A 22,620-nucleotide genomic window follows, 5' to 3' on the forward strand; every position below is an offset into this window, starting at 1 on the left:
TGGAGCATTGTTTGGGATCTGCCCTAATCCCAACGTTGTGGCAGACACAAGAACGTTAATGGTGCGGGAGAAGAGGCTGGAGGAGATGAAGTTTATCAAGAAGAAACCAAAAGACAGGGAGAAAGCTCAACCTCTTTTTTTAATTAATCATTCCAGTCACTGCTTGTTTTGCAGAAACTCATTTTAGGCTGTGGCAGTGGGATTTGCCTCCTGCTGCTATGCCCAGGGGGGGAAGAAACAGCTCAACTAGTTTGCAAATCTGCTCGATCGATTCAGCTGAAATCAGAGAATGTTCTTTACTGTATTAAAAAAAATACAGGTTAAACCTCACAGCGCTCACTGTTTCCCCGGCTGTTGCATGCGTGGACTGTCACTAGACAGAAAGCATGCAACTCTTAACTTTCCCTCTCCAACTCTTGCAAGAAGGTAGCTCGATCTGAAACAAGAAATATGACTGGGAAAAAAAAAAACAAAAACAAAAACAAAAACAAGACATTAAATAATCAGTGTTGCTTTTGCCATCATTTCAGTTCATTCCTCATTAATTTTCCTTTCTGAAACACTGTCTCTGGTTTCACATTCTTGTTTCCCAAGATCACAACCCCTTTTCTTAGAAAGCCATTCTCCAATTCAATATTTCACAGAATCACAGAATGTTAGGGATTAGAAGGGACCTCGAAAGATCATCTAGTCCAATCCACCAATATTTGTTTTTGTTAAAAGTCAGACACTCTGGAAAAGCTTTTTCTTTTTTTCTTTTTTTTTATTCCTTAGGACTCAGATTTTGGACATTTTCTTTAACTCCATTTTAGCATCTCATTTCTTTCCCTGGCTGTGCACACCCGAAGTGCAGCGAGGACTTGTTCCCCCAGCTGCTGTGAAGTTTGGCATGGCGAAGCCTCTTCTGGAAACCCTAGAACACCCTGTGGCCCAAATGGCGATGCACAATTGGGGGTGCCGAGAGGGAAACATGGGAAACGCTTCCCTTTCGGCATCTTGCACATTCTCTGCGTGTTTCTTAACTAAACCAACTTAATCTTTTCAGCGATTCCCAGCCTCATACAGCGCCGTGCACCCGCCGCCGCCCCCTTCCCGCTCGCACAATCCCCCCCCTCCCCGGCCGCCGTGACTTGGTACGGCCCTTCTTCTCTCCCCCCCACTTCCCCGAAAGAATGGTAGGCGCCCCGCGCGCTGATTGGCTGCCCGGCCCCGCAGTCCGCGCGAGCTGCGGGTGCTTCACTGTGCGCGCGGCCAGCGCGGCGCTTGGTGTCTCTGTTTCTGTGTCTCTTTCCCCCCTTTTCCCTCAGCCCGGTCAGCGGCCGACGCCGCCATGGCTTCGGGTAGGTGCTTCCAGGCCCGGCGGGCTGAGGGGGCGGTGGTGGTCGGCGGCTCTTCTTCCCCGTGTGGGTGTGGCGGGCGCGGGAGGGTTGGCGAGCGCCATGAGGCGCAGGTGGAAGAGGCCGCGGCCATGTTAGGGGGGAGACGCGGCACCTTCTCCCTCATCATCCCCTACCCCCCCACTCCTCCCGTTTACCGTCAGCTCCGCGCTCCTGCCGACGGAGAGGGGGAGGGGGGCCACGCCCCCGCCGATGGCACCGTTGGCCACGCCCCCTTTGATCGAGGCCATGCCCCCTCCCCAGGGAGCCAGTCTCGTGACGCTGCCCGGACCCGCCCCTTTATGAGGGCGGGCGGGGTCTGTCCGGCCACGCCCCCCGTGTTGTAATGGGGCAGCAGCCCCTTGGGGTCACCCGCTCGGGTGCTGTGTGGGATGTGGGTACCCCCGGCGTGGGGCTGGGCACCCCCTGTGGGTTATGCCACACCCCTTTTGGTTCATGCCCCCCCTTTGGGTCGTTTACCCCTCTTCCTGCTGTGAGATACAACCTCCCCTTTTTGGGTCATGGCTCTATGTGTCCCCCCCAGTGTGAGATGTGGGCCCACCATTTGGTTGTGCTGCTCTGCACAGTGAGGTTTGTGTGCTCCCACTTTGGGCCAACACCCCCTCCCTTGGGTCTCATCCTCCTTAGGTGGACCCACCTTTGTGTCCCTGGATCTGCTGCATCTGCTCTGTGTTCAGCTGTAGAACCCCACAGCCCCCAGCGTGGGCTTACAAATGCACTGGCTGTAATTCTTTCCCATGGGAGGCTTTTAGTTGAGGATGGAGACATCATGTCTGCTGTGCCAGGTGACTTGACACAGCCCAGCTTCTCCTGGGGCTCCTGTGAGCACGTTGTGTTGCTGTTTCTTCATCCCATTTGAGGTGGAAATGTTTTGGTCCCACCAGCAGTGATGCCCCTGGGAAGCCATGGACAGGTGTGTACCTGGGAGAAGGATGCAGGGCTGTGTTTTGTTAGGCTTGAGCCACTTTAGCATTGTCTCACATCACATATTAATATATGAACGATAGAGAATAAAACCAAGTATGTTAAGGGACTCCTTTAATGCAAGGATAGCTCTTTGCCAGGAGAAGAAAACATGTCCAAAGGTGCTATGAAATGACTTCAGACCATGAAGTCTTCTACTAAATTAGTCAAATTGGGCAGTAAATGACAACCCCTTCCCAGACCTGAAGTACTTCCCAGTCAAGCACCTGAGTGTCTCTTCTGTTTTTATTCTATGGTGATGGTCAAACACAAGATATTTTTTCTGTTGAGAGTAGTACAGAAGCAATACTGCTTCTTTATATGAGTGGCTTCATATGAGAACTTCAGTTTTCAAATGTACACAGCAGATTGTTTTCTGAAGAGGAATACACTTCCTGAGCAGTGTGCAAGGTGGCTGGTCTACTATACTCGCTTCATTCACAGAAAATTGTTCCATGAGCTTTTCAAACATTCAGAAAAAAATGTCTGCATATCCAGGAATTTCCAGAATAAACTATCTGTTGTTTCCAAAAATACTTACAGACTCTTCTCCCCCTTGAGCCCACCAAAAGAAATGAATCAGAAATCTGTAGACTAAGCAGCCCAACAAAGTATGTAGGAAAATGTATAAATAAAGGAAATTCCTTTGATTCTACATGTTCATTTTTTACAGACTCCTTATCTGGTTGCTTTCAAACTTCTTCTAAAATGTTGTGGTTTGGCAGAAATTCATAGGGGAGAAGCTAAGGAGAATTAAATGTAATTCTTCAATTTATAGCTAATTACCTCCTTACTCGAGTTCTTTCTGACACAACCATTAATATTCTTTGTTTTAATTAGCAGCTTTAATGGCATATAAATTTTGGAGTGAAACCATCATTTAAAATTGCTGTTACCTATTTAATAGTAATTGTTATGATCATTTAAATGGAAATAATGTAAAAAGTTGACTTTCGTCTCATTAAAAACAATAGACGTGTCTGAGTTGCACTTTAAAAGAAATCTTTTCATTATGAAAAGGCAATTAAATATTTATGTAGCAGTGCAAAAGGATGAGCGTGTTTCACATCTGAGTGAAATCACTTTATAGGATGTGTGAAATCAAATATTTTTTCATCTCATCTTAGCTTTTGGTAAATGTTACTCTTACAGAATATAAAATTCGATGTGTTTTGTTGCCTTGAGAAGGTACTTTACCATTAAAAATGCTGCTTCATGTCTAAATAGCTTGGGTGATACCCTCATGTCACGTTCGTCCATCCCTGATGTTACATCTCCAAACTCTGCCTGTGTCCGTGCCCTTTGCCAGGCAGAGCTTTCTTACGGTGTTTTAAGAAGGGGATCAGCGGCACTGACGTATTTAGCTTCGCTTGAGTAATTAAGCCGCTGCATTCTGCTCGTTGATGATGGCACTGAATTCAATAGCCATTAGAGGTGGTTGTGCAGTTCCAAATATTTGAAGACCCACCTTCAAAATGGAATTTGGATCCTTCAAAAGGAAAGTTCTGAGTGGCTATACCTGTGTCGCGTCGCCCACACCCACGCTGCTCTGCTCCCATTCTCCCGGCCTTTGCCGTTTCTTTTTTGTTAATAAAGAGGGAGCTGTCTCGTTCTGCAGGAAAAGCAACTGCCTTATCCAGTGTACTTGAGCCTTTCTCCCTCTCCCCAGATTTCTTCCTCTTATAGTAAGCAGGGGAATAAAACATCAATTGGAAATTCTCAATATGACTTGCTTCTTTTTCTAGATTCTGGAAGTTACAGTCAGTCTGGGGGCCAGCAGAGGTATGTGTGGGTTTGGGGTTTTTTTTTGCTGTTAGCAATTATGTCTGCAAAATAAAAAGCCATTTAGGATTCCCGGCATGGTGTTTGAATCCTTGGCCGTGATACAGTATTGATGTGTTTTTGGAGTCACGAGTGCATAAAGCTTACTGCCTTGGTGTTTATTGAGATGTCTTATACAAGAGGGGAACAGTTTGTATTCCTGAAGGGATGACAGCAAGCAGGTTTAAATGGGAATGATATCTTTTGATAGTAAGAACTCTCAAAATATCATGAATGTATAGAAATATTTTTCATACAACTGCTTTAAGCTGTTCGTTTTCAGTCGAAGGTTATACAAGCATAAAGACGGTGGGCCGATGTAGATGTAAAATTTTATTTTTCCATTTTATTTTCTCATTGGAGGGAATTTTTTGTTAAAACCCTCTGGTAACTGATTGTAATTGTGAAATTTAAAAGCCAGTTCATAAAATCGCCACGAGTTTTGGGAGGGGGTATATTTTAATCAGTGAAACGAAAGCGTTTTTATGGAAGTGTGAAAATCATGGCTAATACCGACTCTGCTAATGAAAGTCAGAAGGTTTTATGCATATAGCACCCTGTGAGTTTGAGTTTATATCTGAGTGTGACAGGAGTTTCAGCACATGGTTTTTCTGTCAGTTCACGAAGGCTTAAAGTGGCAGAATAATGAGTAAGTATAATCTAAAGCTAGTCCAGTTTTTTATATTGCTATTGTCGAATAGTCCAGCAAATACCAAATTGACAGTAATTGATTAAAATAAAATTAACTTTGTAAGAATATACCAAAAAACTTCAAATGCCATGGTTTCATATGATAAAGCTTTCTTTGATTCTGAAGAATCGGTCAAATTACAATAAGCTCAAATTTCATCTACATTAAGCTTATACTTGACACAGCAGAAATTAAAATAAGCTTCTGACAGTCAGCTATGGTAATCAATAGTTTATTGATGAGGCTCTAATATGCCTACAACTGCAGTACTGGGATTGAACACCTATTTTGGAGTGAAAAGAATTTTAAATAACACCAGAAATACCTTACTTTCCAACCCTTGTGGATGGTGCTGTTAAGCATTTACTAAAAGCATTTTTCTCTTACAGCTATTCGTCCTATGGCAATCAGGGCAGTCAAAATTATGGACAAGGACAGGTACGTTGAACAAAATACTGTCTTTCAAAGCAAATGTTCCTTGAGTAAAAATAATTGTTCCTGGGTGACCATATCTGCGCTGGGAAGAAATACATTCTCAGCTGTGCCTGGTGTTTGCAGTTGTGCCTAACGAAGGAAAACTGTAATTACTTGCTATGGAAGTTACACTTATTTGAGTGCGTTCTTTAAATTACAGGGATATTCTGGTTATGGGCAGAGTGGAGACAATTCCTCCTACGGACAGAACTATGGAAACTATCATGGGAACTATGGACAAAATCAATCAGGTTTGGCTAGCTTGTTACATTCATTGGCAGTAATCGAAAGGTGAATATTTACTAAAAATTTTCTTCCTCAATTACCAGGTTATGGACAAGATTCCCAGGGATACGATGATGATTCCGGTTATGAAAATCAGAATCAGAGCTCGTACAACCAGCAGTCCTACGGCAGTCAGGGGCAGCAGAAAGGGTCGTCTAGAGGGTAAGGATGCTGAGATTAACAGTCTCTATTTAAAGTACTGTCTAGTACTTGTACAGTCTTAGCTGGAGCTGTAACAAATTTCCTGCTATCACTGCTAAAAAAAAAAGACAAACATCTGAAAATCCCCCTTCTTAAGATATTTTTAATTACTGAAAGAACTGGAGTTAAGGGAAGCATATTTCTTTATGTAGGAAGGATGGATGCAGTTGGTTTGAAATCAAGCTGTATGGGGACATAAACTTTTGAAAGTCTTTGGAGAGTAGCTACAAAGAAGAATTGGCTTGGTAGGGAGTATTTTGATTAAGAAAAAGATGGATTGAGAACCTCTTCAGTCACATTCTTTTGTATAAACTTACAATACTTATTATTAACTTCAAATAAGCTGTTAGCAAGGAAATTATTCGCTGTTTGTAGATTTGCAGACTTCTTACTGACTTAGAAGGCCTTTTTGTGGTGAAAAAAAGAGGTAAGGATTGAGAAGTACCATTTAAGAAATACCTTTTCTTTTTTCAACTAAGTAGGATTCTTGAAACATCATGTTTTTATATCCTCATCAATAACTTAAATGTGTGTATCCATACTATACTCTGATTTAGTACTTTACGCTATTACAGATGTATTTTACTTGTTAAGTGACAGAATCATAGAATCGCTTACTTGAATCAGTTTCAGGAGGATTAATGATTCACGTTTTATAGTATGTTGGAAAATACAACCCAGCTTCCTGTGGTGACTTATAAGGCCACTTCATTATCTAATTTACAAGCTTTGCACCCCAAGGTTACTGCTCTTATTAGCTCTTTATTGAGGATGTGACCTATTTACAAGACACTGTCATGTACTAAACTTCATTCTTGTGTCCAAGGTCCGAATATTTTTTGTAGTTTTTTGCAAACTGATAAAACAATCTGGACTTCAGCAAACCTGTAGGTGGTTTCTGTTTTTGTAGTTACTACAAAACATCTTAATATAAACCAGCCAGGGCTTAATCTGCCACCAGTAGGTGCTGTCACTCAGAGTCTCTGTTTCACATCCCTAAAGAAGGCAGGAGCATTATTAGATTTTGTTTTGCTTTGTTTTCTGAGCATTTATTAGAGCTGTAGAAAGGTACAGGACTAGGCAATAATGTGGCTTTTAGCTCTGTAGACATCTAGTGGGGAAAAAATGCAGCAGGGCATAGATTCTCCAACTTGGTTTTTACCAACAAAATGAAAAAAAAAAGACATCGGAGAGGAACTTTTCAATGTGTGGTTGTAACAAGTGAGGAGAAAGTGAGAAATTAAATTACAGCAACTTTGAAGAGGATGGCTACAAAATTGTAGCTCTCACATCCTGAGGGAAGGAAGGAAAAAGAGCAAATAGTGGACGCCCTCACCAGTTCTTCCTTCGTTGGTGATGCTGCAAAGGCTGAAGTGGAGCTGACTTTTTTTGAAGTGGAGCTATTAAACAAAAATGTTCGCAATCTTTACCACTGGGATTAGTTATGTTAAGCTAAGATCTAGGCTAGAACTGAGGGGGAGCAGATGGGACGGTATTTACATGGAGAGGATATTTTGAGATTGGTTGGACCCAAGGGACTTCATCTCAGAGAGCTTTGAAAAGCTGGTGGAAACTTTCTGTAGGCTCTTAGATTTTTTTGTTTGTTTTTCTGAGACATTTTGGCCAGCAAGTGAGATCATTAAAAACTGGAGAATGACAAACATATAGGTCCTCATCTTTTGAAAAAGGGGTGGAATCAGGAAGGAGGAAGAGAAAAAGGGTGACAGAGGTTAGTGATTAATTTCAATTACTGAAAAAATAATACAGTTAAGCCACAACTAATACCCGGGGGGAAACAAAGGTGTGAGTAACAGCCAGTGTTTCCTGGATGCGATTTGTTTCTCATAAATCTATATAATGTCTTGCATATGTAAGGGGAGTGCTGCTGTTAAATTAATTTACAGTGGAAAGAAAGCTGTCTTGAAAGCAATGTCAGCATACAGATTTCTGCCTTGCTTTTATTGGAAGCCGGATATATCCCAGCAGATACGAAACATGCAGTATTTTCGTATCCGTATGCCAGTAGTGACTGGGAGGTAACTGTGACTAGGAAATTTTAGCAATGTCATCAATTTTCAGCCCTTATTTTCCTCTCTATTCTGTGAACGTTTAGCGATCATTACAAATTCTGTTCATTTTAAGTGGAAGAGGCTCTTACGAACAAAAGTCAAACTATGGTCAGCACCAAAGCTCTTATGACCAGCAGTCAAGTTATGGACAAAACCAAGACTCTTACGACCACCAGTCAAGCTCATATGACCAGCAGTCGGGCTATGGCCACCAGAGCTCATACGACCAGCAATCGGGCTACGGCCACCAGAGCTCATACGACCAAAAGTCAGGCTACAACCAGCACCAAAGCTCCTACGGCCATTCTCAGCAATCCTACCAGTCTCAGAAGGGAAGCTACAGCCACAACAGTCAAGGTAAAATTCAACCGTTGAGTTCCATATAGGCTAATCAAATAGAGCAGAAACACTGTGGAATAGAATCACAGAATCACAGAATGTTAGGGTTTGGAAGGGACCTCGAAAGCTCATCCAGTCCAATCCCCCTGCTGGAGCAGGAACACCCAGATGAGGTTACACAGGAAGGTGTCCAGGCGGGTTTTGAATGTCTCCAGAGTAGGAGACTCCACAACCTCCCTGGGCAGCCTGGGCCAGGCTCTGACACCCTCACTGAGAAGAAGTTCCTTCTCAAATTTAAGTGGAACCTCTTGTCTTCCAGTTTGAACCCATTACCCTTTGTCCTATCATTGGTTGTCACCGAGAGGAGCCTGGCTCCATCCTCCTGACACTCACCCTTTAGATATCTGTAACCATTAATGAGGTCACCCCTCAGTCTCCTCTGCCCCACCTCCAGAGCCCCAGCTCCCTCAGCCTTTCCTCACACCGGAGATGCTCCACTCCCTTCAGCATCTTTGTTGCCCTGCACTGGACTCTCTCCAGCAGTTCCCTGTCCTTTTGGAACTGAGGGGCACAGAACTGGATACAATATTTCAGATGTGGTCTCACCAGGGCAGAGTAGAGGGGGAGGAGAACCCCTCTCAACCTACTAACCGCCCCCCTTCTAATACACCCCAGGATGCCATTTGCCTTCTTGGCCACAAGGGCCCAGTGCTGGCTCATGGTCATCCTGCTGTCCATCAGTACCCCCAGGTCCCTTTCCCCTACACTGCTCTCTAATAGGTCATTCCCCAACTTTCCAGATTTAAATGGCAGACTGGAGGGGCAAAAAAAGACTGTAGGGTGGGAATTTTTCACCTCACTGCAGTTTGCACTACAATCTACTCAGGTGTTGTTTTGTTTTACTCATTCCTCCAGATGATCGTCGTGAAAAGAGTAGGTATGGAGAAGATAATAGAGGATATGGCGGGTCACAGGGAGGAGGTAGAGGGGGATATGACATGGATGGAAGAGGTCATATGTCTGGATACAGGTAAGTGATCTCATTCCAGTGCCTGCAGTTCCTTACCCTTGTTTCTTATTTAGCTGTTTTTAATTTTTGTTTACTATCTGTCTATTCCGAATATTGTTCAGATTTAGATTTCCAAAAATGAAAGGTTGCTAAAGTTAGACCTTTCTGTACTGCTCAGAAATGCATTTTGCCTAGGAAAAGCTTTTAGGTGCAGATAGATTCAGACCAAGCATTCGATTGTTATGACACATTGCTGCATTTTATTTACATGAGTTACAATAAAAAACTGCCTGAGCCTATCCCTTGAAATAAGATATTTTAAAACTCATAAAAATTTGTTTTCGATGACAAGAAAACCAACAGCCAGGGATTTAGAAAGTGTTATAAAATTCATAGCTAAGGTAGCTAACATTTTAGTGGGGAATTATTTTGATCCTGCAGTGACAAGTCGTTACACTAAGGTGGGCCAATTATCTTTCTGCTTCCTAAATAATTTAGAAGTAATATTGTTGCTTCCCAACTGTTTTTTTGCAGTTTTAAACTTCCATCGAAATACGATTTTTATTATTGGTTTAGCTGTTGGTCTAAACACGCTTATTTTAGGTAGACTTCAAATACTCACAATACTGTTACCCCTTCTGCCATTGCCTTAGGCCCTATTCCTGTCAAGAAAATTTGTGCACGTATTTAATTTTGTGCTTTCAGATGATTTCATGTATAGGTCTGAGAGACTAGGACCTTTGCTTTAAATCCTACTGAATTAGGCCAGATGCCATTATTATTTTTAATAAATTATCACAATTGGCTTTCCTTTATGTGCAATGGTTGGGGGTGTGGGGTGCTCATTGATGCAAAGTAAGAATGTTGAAGATTCCAGTGAGCTTTGAATTGTTGTTTGTCAGCGCCACTTACCCTTCAACAGGCTGCAGTTCTGGGTTATTATTGCTAGAACTCCAAATGAAGAGCTCTTAATTATACAATACTGTTCGTTCGAACTGATCTAATTTAAATAAAATAATCCAGCAGTGTGTTAAGACTTGGTTCTCTTTTAAAATACTTCTTTTTAAACCATATTTAACATTTGCCTGCTCCTAACGTGGTCCCAAATTGTATTTCATGGCTTGTTGTTTTGATAACACAGGTGAACCCTATCTCTCTTAATTAGGTGTGGTAGCACAATTACAAACATCTATTAATGGTTATTTTATATTACAGTTTGCCAGGGTTTCATATTATATAACTTAACTAGCAAAGTGATTTCTAAGTTCATTTTCAATTAAAACTGAACAATTTTTAAAAATTAGCTTTTCCATGTGGATGAAGGTTTTCCATATGCCTGTGATAAAATCTGAGTTTAAGAAAAATTGTTTATATCTGAGCCCTTTCTAAAAAAAGGAATGAATGTGAGCTTCAAAAAACATACTTTTGGCAGAATTTATCACTTTGAAACAAACTTCTGTCTTTGCAAGACGAAGTAAGATAAATTAATGTCTGTGAAAATAAAGCCTCTTCCCTTGTTTTTTTTCCAAAATGTAAGAAAATTTTGTTCACACATCCAGGTCTCGCTGGATGGCAGCACAGCCTTCTGGCGTGTCAGCCACTCCTCCCAGCTTGGTGTCATCAGCAAACTTGCTGATAGTGCACTTTATTCCCTCGTCCAAATCATTGATTAATATATTGAATAATATCGGCCCCAGTACTGACCCGAGGCACTGCACTAGATCCAGGCCTCCAACTGGACTCCGCCCCATTGACCACGACTCTCTGGCTTCTTCCCTTCAGCCAGTTCGCAGTCACCTCACTGCCCGCTCATCCAGACCGCACTCCCTCACTTTAGCTGTGAGCATGCTGTGGCAGACTGTGTCAAATGCCTCACTCAAGTCAAGGTAGATCACGTCCACCGCCCTGCCATCATCCATCCATCTTGTTATGTCCTCATAAAAGTCAATGAGGTTGGTCAAGCACAACTTCCCCTTGGTGAAGCCATGTTGACTGCCCCTAATGACCCTTTTATCCCTGATATACCTTGAGATGGCACCAAGGATAAGTCGTTCCATCATTTTCCCAGGGATGGAGATGAGGCCGACTGGTCTATAGTTACTTGGATCCTCCCTCTTGCCCTTTTTGAAGACTGGAGTGACATTTGCTTTCCTCAAGTCCTCAGGCACCTCTCCCATTTCCCAAGACTTGGCAAAGATGATGGAGAGCGGTCCAGCAATGACCTCAGCCAGCTCCCACAGCACCTGCAGGTGCATCCCATCCGGACCCATGGATTTATGGGTGTCCAGATTGCCTAACTGCTCCCTAACCCAGTCCTCATCAACCCAGGCAAACTCCTCCATTGTCCTGCCTTCCTCTGGGGCCTCAGCAGTACGGGGCTCCTCAGGACAGCTCCCGGCAGAGTAGACAGAGACAAAGAAGGCGTTCAGTAACTCTGCCTTCTCTGTATCTTCTGTCACCAGGGCACCCACCTCATTCATCAGTGAGCCTACACTGCCTCTGGTGTTAGTTTTATCTGCCACGTATTGGAAAAAGCTCTTCCTGTTGTCCTTGACCCCTCTCGCCAGGTTTAATTCTAAGGAGGCCTTAGCTTTCCTAGTTGCCTTCCTACACCCTCTGACAACAGCCTTATATTCTCCCCAGGTGACCAGCCCCTCCTTCCATGACCTATAAACTCTCCTCTTCCACTTGAGCATACCCAGCAGTTCCCTGTTTAACCATGCAGGTCTCCTGGCTCCCTTCCTTGACTTCCTACGTGTCGGGATGCTCTGATCTTGTGCCCGGTAGAAACAGTCCCTGAACACTAACCAATTATCTTGGGCCCCTTTACCTTCAAGCAGCCTTGTCCATGGGATTTCCCCTAACAATTGCCTGAAAAGGCCGAAGTTTGCCTTGCTGAAATCCAGGGCTGCAATTCTGCTTGCTATCCTGATCCTCCCACATGAGATCCTGGACTCTGATGGTTGCTGCAACCAAGGCAGCCCTCAACCTTTACCGCTTCAACCAGACTCTCCTTGTTAGTGAGGATGAGGTCCAGCAGTGCACCTCTTCTAGTTGGCTCCTCCACTCTTTACATCAGAAAGTTATCGTCAAGGCACTGGAGGAACCTCCTAGACTGTGGCTGGCCGGCCGAGTAGTCCTTCCAACAAACATCAGGGAAGTTAAAATCCCCCACCACAAGCAGAGCCTGTGACTGTGAGGCTGCTCTCAGCTGTCTGTAGAGGCCTCATCAACTTCCTCACCCTGATCTGGTGGCCTAGAATAGACGCCCACAATAGTATCACCCTTGCCAGCCTGCCCCTTAACTTTCACCCATAGACTCTCAGCTCGCTCTTCATCGGTGCCTGGACAATACTCAATACATTGTAGTTGCTCTCTCACATAAAGAACAACTCCACCACCATGCCTGGCTGGCCTGTCTTTCCTGAAAAGGACATAGCCACCCATGACCACATTCCAGTCGTGTGTGCTGTCCCGCCATGTCTCCATAATTGCCACCAGGTCATAATCTCCTGCCCTAACACAGGTTTCTAACTCCTCCTGCTTATTCCCCATGCTGCACGCATTGGTGTACAGGCATTTCAGAGAGCGAGCTGAGCACACTGATTTCACCCCAGGGGTATGGGAGGCCTCCCAGCCTTCATCAACTCTAGAGTGATGCCCCACTGATGCAAGCCCAGCTACAACCCCATCCCCCTTCAAGTCTAGTTTAAAGCTCTGCCTCGCCACTCTCTTGTGCTCACTATATGGTGACTTTGGCTGTGACATTGGTTCTCCCGCAAGATTTTGGGGAGTTGCCTCTGTCTATTTAGACCTGGCCTGTGTGCCAGACCTCTGAGAGCAGCCTGTAAGTGCAGAACATCACCCTGCAATACTTGGAGCAAAATCAAATTAGCATTTTTAAATTTGAAGAGCTTTGATTTCTTAGAATAACAGCATGCAGAGTTTTACTCTTAAGTTATTCTTCCAAGTTTACTTGTAGAATAAGTCGCCTTTTTGTTAGTCTTCGTCTGAAAGGTAAGGAATTAATTGCTTAGCATAGGTTGGTCTTGTTGTTTTTGGTTTTTTTTTTCCCCTCTTGTGCAGATTTGATGTTGATGTACTATAAACAAAAGTTATCCATGCAGCTTAATTGCTGTAATAGCTACTATGAGTAGCTTGTTGTGATATAAAGAAACTATAACTTAGTGCAAATGTGTTTTACAACAGTGTGGTTTGTGTTCAGAATTAATATTTTGACTTGTATATGCTTGAGCTTAGCGTGATACAGACTTTAGAAAAACATGAACAGAGGCAATAAATACAGGCAGAAAAAGAAAATTATAGCGACTTTATTGGTGCACTAAGCATTCCTTGCTTGTTTGTAAAAATACGTTCTTATGTGTAACAACTCCCACACACTTGGGAAGGGATGATGCATGTTGGAAGCTGAAATTTGGTTCCTGAATTCTTGGTGCTACCTTTGCTGATATCTGCTAACTTTTTAAAGTATATTTCTTGTATCTGTAGTGTTGAGCTCTCCATGTAACTGTGCCTTTAATTTAAAGAGCTATTCCCAGCTGAAGTAAGCAATGTTCAGATGAACTCCACTTACACTCAAGTAGGTGATGTTTAAATATATGACTGAGTATAAGGAGAAAAGAACATCTGAAGACTATTCTTTCATAGCAGTAAGTGTTTGTCACTACGGATGGTGCCACATACACAGTCTGTCTGCTTGCAGTTCAGTCTCTTTTATTATCTTTGGTGGTGGCATTGCGGAATTTTAGTTGCCTATGATTCTAACATAGGATGTTAGAATTGCAGACTCCATCCGGTCACCCATCTATTTGGTCTGGGTGCAAGACTGGTAAAGCAATAGACTGTGAAACGCTGCAGTTCTGTTTTCCACATGTTCTGTGACAATGTGGAACTCATTCAGTTGCTGAGATCGAGGCCTGAATTTTGGGTCTCAGTGAGGGGTAAACTCTGAGACTGTGGCATCATCTTCTTGCGACCAGTTTCTGTGTTTGGCTTTGCTTGCTGCAGCACATCCATGTGCCTTGCGGGGATCTGGGGTAGCTTTGCCCAGCAGTCTCAGGAGGTTAAAGCACTGCAGCTTTATAAATCACGTGTGATATCAGACTTAAAAATGGAGGAAGGCATTAATCTGCCGTTAAGGGTATCTGTCACTGAATTAATGCAAGTTTTGGTTGGGCTGACCATGTGAGACTAAGCAAGAAGAGAACATGTTGAAGCGTACTTGGGCAAAACCGTATTTCTACAGACATTAATTGAAAAACTGATTAAAAATTGTGGGTTGCACTAGTTAGTGTAGGATGCAGAGTTACTGTATGACAAAGGTAGAAATTAGGCAGTTGACGAGGACTTCCTTTACATTTCATGTATCCAACTCTGTCGCTTCTCAGAATTGTGGTGCACACATTTTACCCCAGCATCTTAGCAAAATCATCACCCCCTATAAAATCCTGGGTGTGTTGCTCACATTTGCTGTGTGTTTAGATTGTTGGGTTTTTCTGATTTGTGTCTCTGCTGCTGTAGACTTTCAAATCAGAAAACATATGTGTTCTGGATAGTGCTGTCCTGATGAATTAGGACCGTAATCTAGGGTTGGAAAACTTTGATAACATTTCTGTGGCTGATATATTCACTGTTGTTATTTCTGAGTTAAGATCCTAGAAGAGCAGTCATCTGATTGAAAATTGTTGTGTCATAACGAAGTGGGGTTTTTTTTTGCTGAGGTGAATTGGAGGTGACAGAAAGAGGTTTACAGTAAATTTTATAATCACCGTTGTGTATTCATCATCAGTCCTTGAAAACAAGCAGCCTTGAATAAAGACCAGCTCTGATGTTGCGTGTAAAATGAATTCATTTTACCTCTTTCATGAGCAGAATGAGTTACTTACAAGTAAATGACATTGCGTTCGGATTTTTTCTGTGGAGAAGCAATTTAAAATCTGCAGCAAAAATTTATTTTAAGAAAAGTCCCAGTAAAAGTCGTAGTCTGTTGTGACAGACATATGATAGTCCTTATATGTACTGTCACAATGTCAGTCACCCTTCAAAGAATGTCTCTCTAAATCCAATTTTGATAGTATCTGTTGAAACCTTACGTCTTTTTTGTCCCTTGCTTTGGACAGATTTTGTCACAATGTTAAGCAAGCCATATCTCCCATTCGTGGCTTTGCATTTGCTGTAAGCAGATACACAGAGTGCCAAAGAAATTATTCCCTCATTTTATTTCATTGCCTTTTTCTGGGATGTTTGTGTCCCATGTCTGGACTCTGATGTGTTGACTGAATTAAAACCTCCAGTGACTTCTGGTTGCAAAGTGCATCGGTAAACCAGCTGTAAACCAGCACAATAGCTCCAGAGTCTGGAGACAACCCTCAAGATCAGGGTTTGAACTTAGGCTGGGTTTATCTCAGCTGCTGGGTGCAAAAGCTGTTGGGATTAGGTGAACCTGCCTAATTTTCAGGTGGCAGCTGTGTCCCCTGTGCGAGCAGGCAGTACATGGCAGTGTGAGATGGTCTTTCTGACACTTGGTTATCGACATTCTGAAAAATCCAGTGGTTGTATCTTTTTCTTAATGGCTTTGAATATTGATTATATTGTGTTCATAACATGGATGCACTTAAAAATGCTGTTGTGAAAAATCTTACTGGTATGAACATTTACATTGGAAAGAGTGAGGGTTTATTTTCATGCACATAATTGGAGGCGTAACATCCTGTTTAAAATCCCCTCTAACCTTTGAAAATTGATGTGTGTAATCTCTTAACTTGGTCTACATTTTGTGCCACAGGTTTCAGAATGAATGAAATAAAACTTCACGGCCTCTGCTTTTGAAGCTCACATACACACACCTTCTCTGTAATGTCAAGTGCTAATAGTGCAGTAGATCCCCACAGACCCTTTCTCAGAGAATGGCTGATACTGATAATTTGTCCCCCGTATATAAATGCATAATAATGGAGGTTAATTAACTTTAGCTCTTCTTACTTCTAGGAAAGCACTAGGGTACTAATTATTCCAAAGTAGCAATTACATCTACAATTAAAGCCCATTAACCTTCATGAAAATAATGTTTCTGGTTTAAAACCCAGTTTTTAATGCCAATCATTTCGGCTTATGGGATGGGAGAAAGTATTGAAACAACAACAATATGCATGTGTTAGTTTAAAATACTCTGTAGGGCTTCTCTTCTCCAGTGTAGCACCCTGTGAAATTATTCACTTTCATGTAATTTAAACTTTGAAGATGAATGAGAAGTCAGGAGAAGGTAGAGATGGTGCTTTAGCTGCCAGACAGTAACTCTCAACTTGTGATCAGTTAACTGTAGATTGAGCCTTGGGCTCAGCACATAGAGACTTAAGGAAGAAATCATTTCTTCAATTTTTCCTCTGCAGTGGTGGTGACCGTGGTGGCTTCAAAAATTACGGTGGTAAGTGCCGAGTATCCAAAAATGTTTCAGTGGAAATTCTTTATAAATCTAAAAGCCACCAATATCTTGTTACTATCTAGTAGAAGCATTATAGCGTTTTGGTGAGGCTGGTGTGTTCATGAGTTTTAATAGCCAAACTTTTAGCAATAAACTGGATTTCTACTTTGTCAAATTGCATGAAAGAATTTGTGGAGACAGTGACGTTCACCGGATTTTTTTTTCTTTTATTTTTTTTTAATTTTTGTTACAAATGCCTCTTAGAAAGGTACTAGAGGTAAAAAAAGAGAAAAAAGTGGTAAACTGCTTGGTAATGTGACAACCAGCATTTGCAAGATAACACCAGCACAGCATCAGTGTGGCAACTGCCACATGCTGCAAGTTAAAGAACATGTTAACGTCCTACAGACACCTTCTGTCGAACGTTTTAATCTAAATATCCTCTAAATACCTGGTTAATGTTTTAGATCTTAGATGAATTATGTATATGCTTTAAATATTTTCTTGTATCTGAAAAAGTAAATTTAAAATGTTTTGCTAAAAACAGTCTTTTTCTATTTTTTTTTGTTTGTTTTTTAACCTGTTTCATAGGTCAAAGGGATTATGGACCAAGATCAGATGCTGGTAAGAAAACAAGCAGTGGGTGGGAGCGGATTGTAGCTCTTAGGTCATTGCTTTTAAAATGTATTTTTAGAAAGATGGATGTGGCTGCAATTCCCATGGTTCAAAAGAAATTTTAGCTTAGGCTTGTATTGCTTGACAGCAATGTGTGTTATTAAAGTGCATGTAAATTTTTGGATGTCATTTCATGCAGCAAGTAAGAATTTGCTGATGAACTTTGAATCTGCTTGAGCCAAGCAGCTGCTCTCACTGCTGTAACAATTCTGCTAAACTTGTCGTATTTAAAACATATAGTACTTTGATAGTTTTGGGTGTCCTTAGCTGCACGAACAAGTTGTGTGTGTGGCAAACATCTGGCCAGCTGTTGAAGATGTTTGGTCTCTGATGTACAGCAGCATCTGAACATGCTGTGTGTGCACCTTTGGAGTTGATGGTGTTAACTTCAGAATTGTGCTCTCTGCTCATCCTTTTTTTCACACAAGATGTCTTTGGAATTTAAGGGTCTGCCAGAGGGCAGTATAGACCTGAGCTTAAAATGTTGCTTCTGTTGCTACTGCAAAGATGCGTAGTGAATGTAGCTTCTTTTTTAATAGATACAGAGTCTGACAACTCTGATAACAACACTATCTTCGTGCAAGGACTTGGAGAGGATGTTTCAACAGATCAAGTGGCCGACTATTTCAAACAAATTGGTATTATAAAGGTATGTGAAATGAGGAATCAGTGATTAGAAGGAAGAGAACTTGTGGAGCGAGTGCATTGGAAATGTGCTGGTATCATTCCAGGCAGATGCTCGCTCTGACTCCCCAGCAGTTGTAGATAGTATTTTTATCTGGGTTCACAGCTGACAGCTCATTTGCAAGCTGGCAGCACTAGCAGCTTTTTTCTAGTGACATTTAGATCGCTTCACATCTCTTCTTTAGTCTTTATAACCCTTAACACTGACACTATCAGTGATAACACCCTCGTACTTCAGCAGTTATGCTTCTGTGTTCTATGGTTGTTTCTTCTGTTCCTGCAATTTTAAATTAGGGCTTCCTGCACTTGGCCTCAATTTTTGTAAAAACTGGGCCCATCATTACTTCATGGAGAACAGCCAGTACCCTTCAGTCAAAAGCCTCTGTTTCTGCAGGCCAGCTCCAAGAGAATCTTCATTCTAATGACACTTAGCTGTTACAGTTTATGTTCTGAACTGGCTTTACAGTATTTTTCCTATGCCAAGTGTACCACCTTTCTTTTCAGACCAACAAAAAGACTGGCAAACCCATGATAAATCTTTATACAGATAAGGATACTGGCAAACCAAAGGGAGAAGCAACGGTGTCTTTTGATGACCCTCCTTCTGCCAAAGCCGCAATTGACTGGTTTGACGGTGGGTAAGAGTACCTGTTCGTTTTGTTATTTATGAGTCTAACAAGTGGAAGAAGCAAATCAATAACCTCATTGGGGACCTCACGCTACTTTTTGTTTGGCTTTTGTTTTTTTTATTTGAGCTTGGGGTTTGTTTGGGTTTTTTAATGAAGTCCTCTTATTTTATGGTATTTCCTGTGTGCTGGTGTTCTGATTCAGTGGAACAGCAGCTAGTGATAAGACCAAAAACGTGTAATGAACTGTTAGGGTTTCTTGCTGCACCCCAATCATCCATGCACAAAGTGTGAGAGATGCTGTTCATGTCATTTCTTGTTCAGACCAATGGAGCTGTAATCTCTTAGCAGCTGGTGGGATTTCCTGCAGTGTTAATGTTGATACTATTAGCGTTGTGATGGCATTTTTAAGAGTTTGGTAGAGCTTATTGCAATCTTGTGCCAAGGACTTTGTATGCATACAGTGAAGAACAAGTTTAAAGAAGAAGAGAGCAGATCCCAGAAATACATTGATACTTGAGCAGGGGAGAAATGCCTGCTCCTGTGAGTTTGCCTGTTCACAGAATTTTAATGACATTGGGTAAAAATGAAATGACATACTCTGCATCTGGTGTGAAAAATCTGTGGAGAACCTAGCAAGTACCTTGGTGTTTACCGTCTCACATTTGGACCAGCGTTTTCAAAAAGAAGAGATTTACTCCAGACTCCCTTTGTCTTAAGAGCTTTGTGTTCAGTCTGTATGTGCAAATCGCTTCTGTTCTTTGGAAATTGCTGCTGGGTTGTTGGCAGCTGTATTGATCTTTCCCGTTCTGTGTTTCCACAGGAAAAGAATTCAATGGCAATGTTATCAAAGTTACTTTTGCAACTAGAAGGCCCGAATTCATGAGAGGAGGTGGAGGTGGCGGACGCCGAGGTGGGACTGAAATCTGTGGAATCCTTGGGTTTGCGTAGTTAAATGCTTTTTGACTATTACTGGTTTATAAAAGAGAAGTTGACTTTGAAGCAGTGATTCATCGAAGTATATGGGCCTTTGGGATTCTGCCATGAAAGGGAGTAATAAGGATTGAACCAAGTTAAGTAAACTGAAATCTGTAATCTCTTGCACAACACAGATTTTATGCTTTCCTTTTGAGCTGGAAAGTCCCCAGATCATGTCTCAGAATTGCTTTTAAAGAGAGGCTGTAATGGTGATGTTGAGGCTGTACACGGGTTCCACATAAATAGGTGTGAATTCCCAGTGAATATTTGCTAATTACAGGAAAGCCTGGAGGTGGGGTGATGTTTCCAGGTGGTATTAAGCAGGGCAAATTGTTCAACTGCTACTGATTTAAAGTGGCAGTTGGATGTTAATCTTCCTGATTCTCCTCATAATACAATTTTGTCAGTAGTCCGCTGGATATGAATTACCATTTTACAGGAAGCATGCTTTGTGTGGTGGCTGTCAACAAATTTTAGTTCTTAAATCAGGCAGTTTTGTAGGCTGATAAAAAATGATTCTTGAAGAACTTCAATTGATGTAAAAGTTCATAATCTTTTTGATGCAGAAAGCAAGAACTGTGTTGTCCCTGTGCTTGTGTCGGATGCATCCTTGCATTAATCCAGAGATTATTTTCTTTGGTTGTTAAGTGTTTGTTCTGTGACTAGGTCTGGCCATATGTGGTTGATACTATAGGTTGTTAAATCTGTATGAAATTTTATTAATGCATGTAGTGGGTTAATACTTACCCACCGGCAATTCAAGCCCACTAAGTTTCCTTTTATTGCTGAAAAATAATTTATAAAAAATATATAGTGGAGCAATTTTTTCTGGCTGCCATGTGCTATCCTTGCCTGTTTTACCCTATTAGTATAAGTTATAAATCTGTCCATGAAAACATGTATTTCAACATGCAGATACATTAACTTCAGGACATCAGATGCTGTTGAGATTTGGTGGTGGCTGAAAGTTCTGTTGTCATTTTCCCAAGACTTCTGCCTGGTTTTTAGTACCTTGGCCAGTAGATGCTGAATTCTACAACCGTACAGTTTTTTTGTCATTGACACTACCTGCTGCTTTCAGAGTTCATAATGTGGTTTCAGAGACTTGCCTTGTAGGGATATATTTACATTAAACACCCTTTCTTCCACCTGAAAAATCTGTCACTTGGGTTTTGAAGCCGATGACAGTCCTTAATAAATGTTTCTCATGTGTAGGTCGTAGACACTTCCTCTCCTTCATTCTGATTATAATTTTGTCTACAGGTTCACGAGGTGGATATGGAAGAGGTGGGGGCTTCCAGGGTAGAAGTGGGGAACCCAAAAATGGTGATTGGGTTTGTCCTAACCCGTAAGTGTCATTTTAATTGGGCAGTGCCGTTTCGCTTATGCTCTCTGAGTTCCTTAGCAGCTAAGTCTGGGGAATCCTTGTATTTTCTAGGTCCTGTGGTAACATGAACTTCGCTCGCAGGAATTCCTGCAACCAGTGTGGTGAGCCGAGACCAGAAGATTCACGTCCGTCAGGAGGTGTGTAAAACCAAACCGCGTCTCTTCTGAAGTGTTAAAAGTGTTAAGGACACCTGCAGCTTTCTGAAAAACCTGGCTGATGTGTCGGTTTGTGTTTTCCTCCAGATTTTCGTGGCAGAGGTGGCTATGGAGGAGAAAGAGGAGGGTATCGAGGGCGTGGTGGCAGAGGAGGCGATCGGGGAGGTGGCTACGGTGGTAAAATGGGAGGAAGGTAAGCGTTTGCTTTGCCCTTGCTTGGTTGTGCAGCATACAGACTGTGGGGTTGATAGGGACTGTGGGAAAAGTGTTGTTTATGTGTCCGTGCACAATCGAGCTATGAAAATAGTAACTACAAATAGGAGCTTCTGGAAAAAATAAGTCAGTTTGCCTACTGAGTGTGTTTTGTGAGCATTTTTAGATAAGGCGATCTAAACATAGAATACACAAAAGTCAGCGTTGAGGTGTTTGACTGAAGGGACTGTTTGTTATTTGCTTAAAAGGTGCCTCATAACTTTCTATTTCCCTTTCAGAAATGATTTCAGAAATGATCAACGCAACAGACCATACTGAAGACCACTGTGAATGTTTTTGTTTGTCTTCTTGATGCGTTTGATAGTGAAATTGCCGGAATTTTGCCTGCCGCTTCACCCATGCCCTCTTTGGATAGTGGAATTGAGTGAAACTAGATTTTTATTTTGGTGGGAGGGACTGGGGTGGTTCGGGAGGATTTTTTTTAAGCAAGGCATTAAAATTTAATCTTGATTTCAACATGGTCCTCTTTTTTTCCCCTTCCATACCTTTTCAACAGGTCCTAAGAAAGAAAAGGATAAACTGTAAAATATTGCCAAAATATGAAGTGTTTTGTAATACAACAATAAATGCTGATTGTTTTATTTGTGAAATCTTACTGCTTCACAATGACTTCAGTTGCATGCATTTCCTTACATATTCCCTGTCTTCCTGTGCTATGATCTAAGTAGTAAATAAGGTCTAGTTTGCAACGGCACGGCTGCTTTGACCCGAGCTCGGTACTGTCTGCAAAACCTTGCAGTTAAGTGGGTGATGGCAAACAAGTGGTATGTGCAGCTGTTTCATCTTCAGGATGCAGGAGAGGTTCAATAGGCAGATCGTGTTTGGGATTCAGCACTGAAACCAAAGTTTGAAGAATCAAGGGAGGTTAATTATAATTTCTCCTTGGACTAAATCACACTGCAGAGGTGGGTTGGTGGGAATCTGTAAGAACTGAGTGCTGCCACCATCACCCTGTATCCAGTGTTACCTTGTCATCACAAGTCCTTGAGATCATCTGGTCAGCCAACACTCCGGTGGGCAACATACTACAAATGCAAGTTCTCAGTGTCTGTAGTTAAAATCTTGATAACTGGGTGTACAGCTGTACAATATCCATGGCCTCTCACAAAGAAATGAACAGAAATAGCTTTCATTAATGTCTGTAAGCCAGCT

The 22,620-nt window shown here is 42.0% G+C and overlaps 1 protein-coding gene across 1 annotated transcript; it reads left to right on the forward strand.

Moving 5' to 3' along the window:
• Positions 1 to 1,213: 1,213 nt before the first annotated feature.
• Positions 1,214 to 22,063, forward strand: TAF15 (TATA-box binding protein associated factor 15). The gene is made up of 16 exons (XM_082068726.1): positions 1,214 to 1,340; positions 4,106 to 4,142; positions 5,262 to 5,310; positions 5,507 to 5,597; positions 5,676 to 5,793; positions 7,975 to 8,258; positions 9,156 to 9,270; positions 16,659 to 16,693; positions 17,282 to 17,314; positions 17,905 to 18,014; positions 18,554 to 18,683; positions 19,499 to 19,588; positions 20,917 to 21,001; positions 21,092 to 21,177; positions 21,283 to 21,388; positions 21,687 to 22,063. Exons 1-16 carry the CDS (start codon positions 1,331 to 1,333, stop codon positions 21,724 to 21,726), a joined length of 1,419 nt encoding a protein of 472 aa, XP_081924852.1. The 5' UTR covers positions 1,214 to 1,330; the 3' UTR covers positions 21,727 to 22,063.
• Positions 22,064 to 22,620: the final 557 nt, after the last annotated feature.

The sequence above is a fragment of the Streptopelia decaocto genome (assembly GCF_964273445.1).
Source record: "Streptopelia decaocto genome assembly, chromosome: 18".
NCBI lineage: Eukaryota > Metazoa > Chordata > Aves > Columbiformes > Columbidae > Streptopelia > Streptopelia decaocto.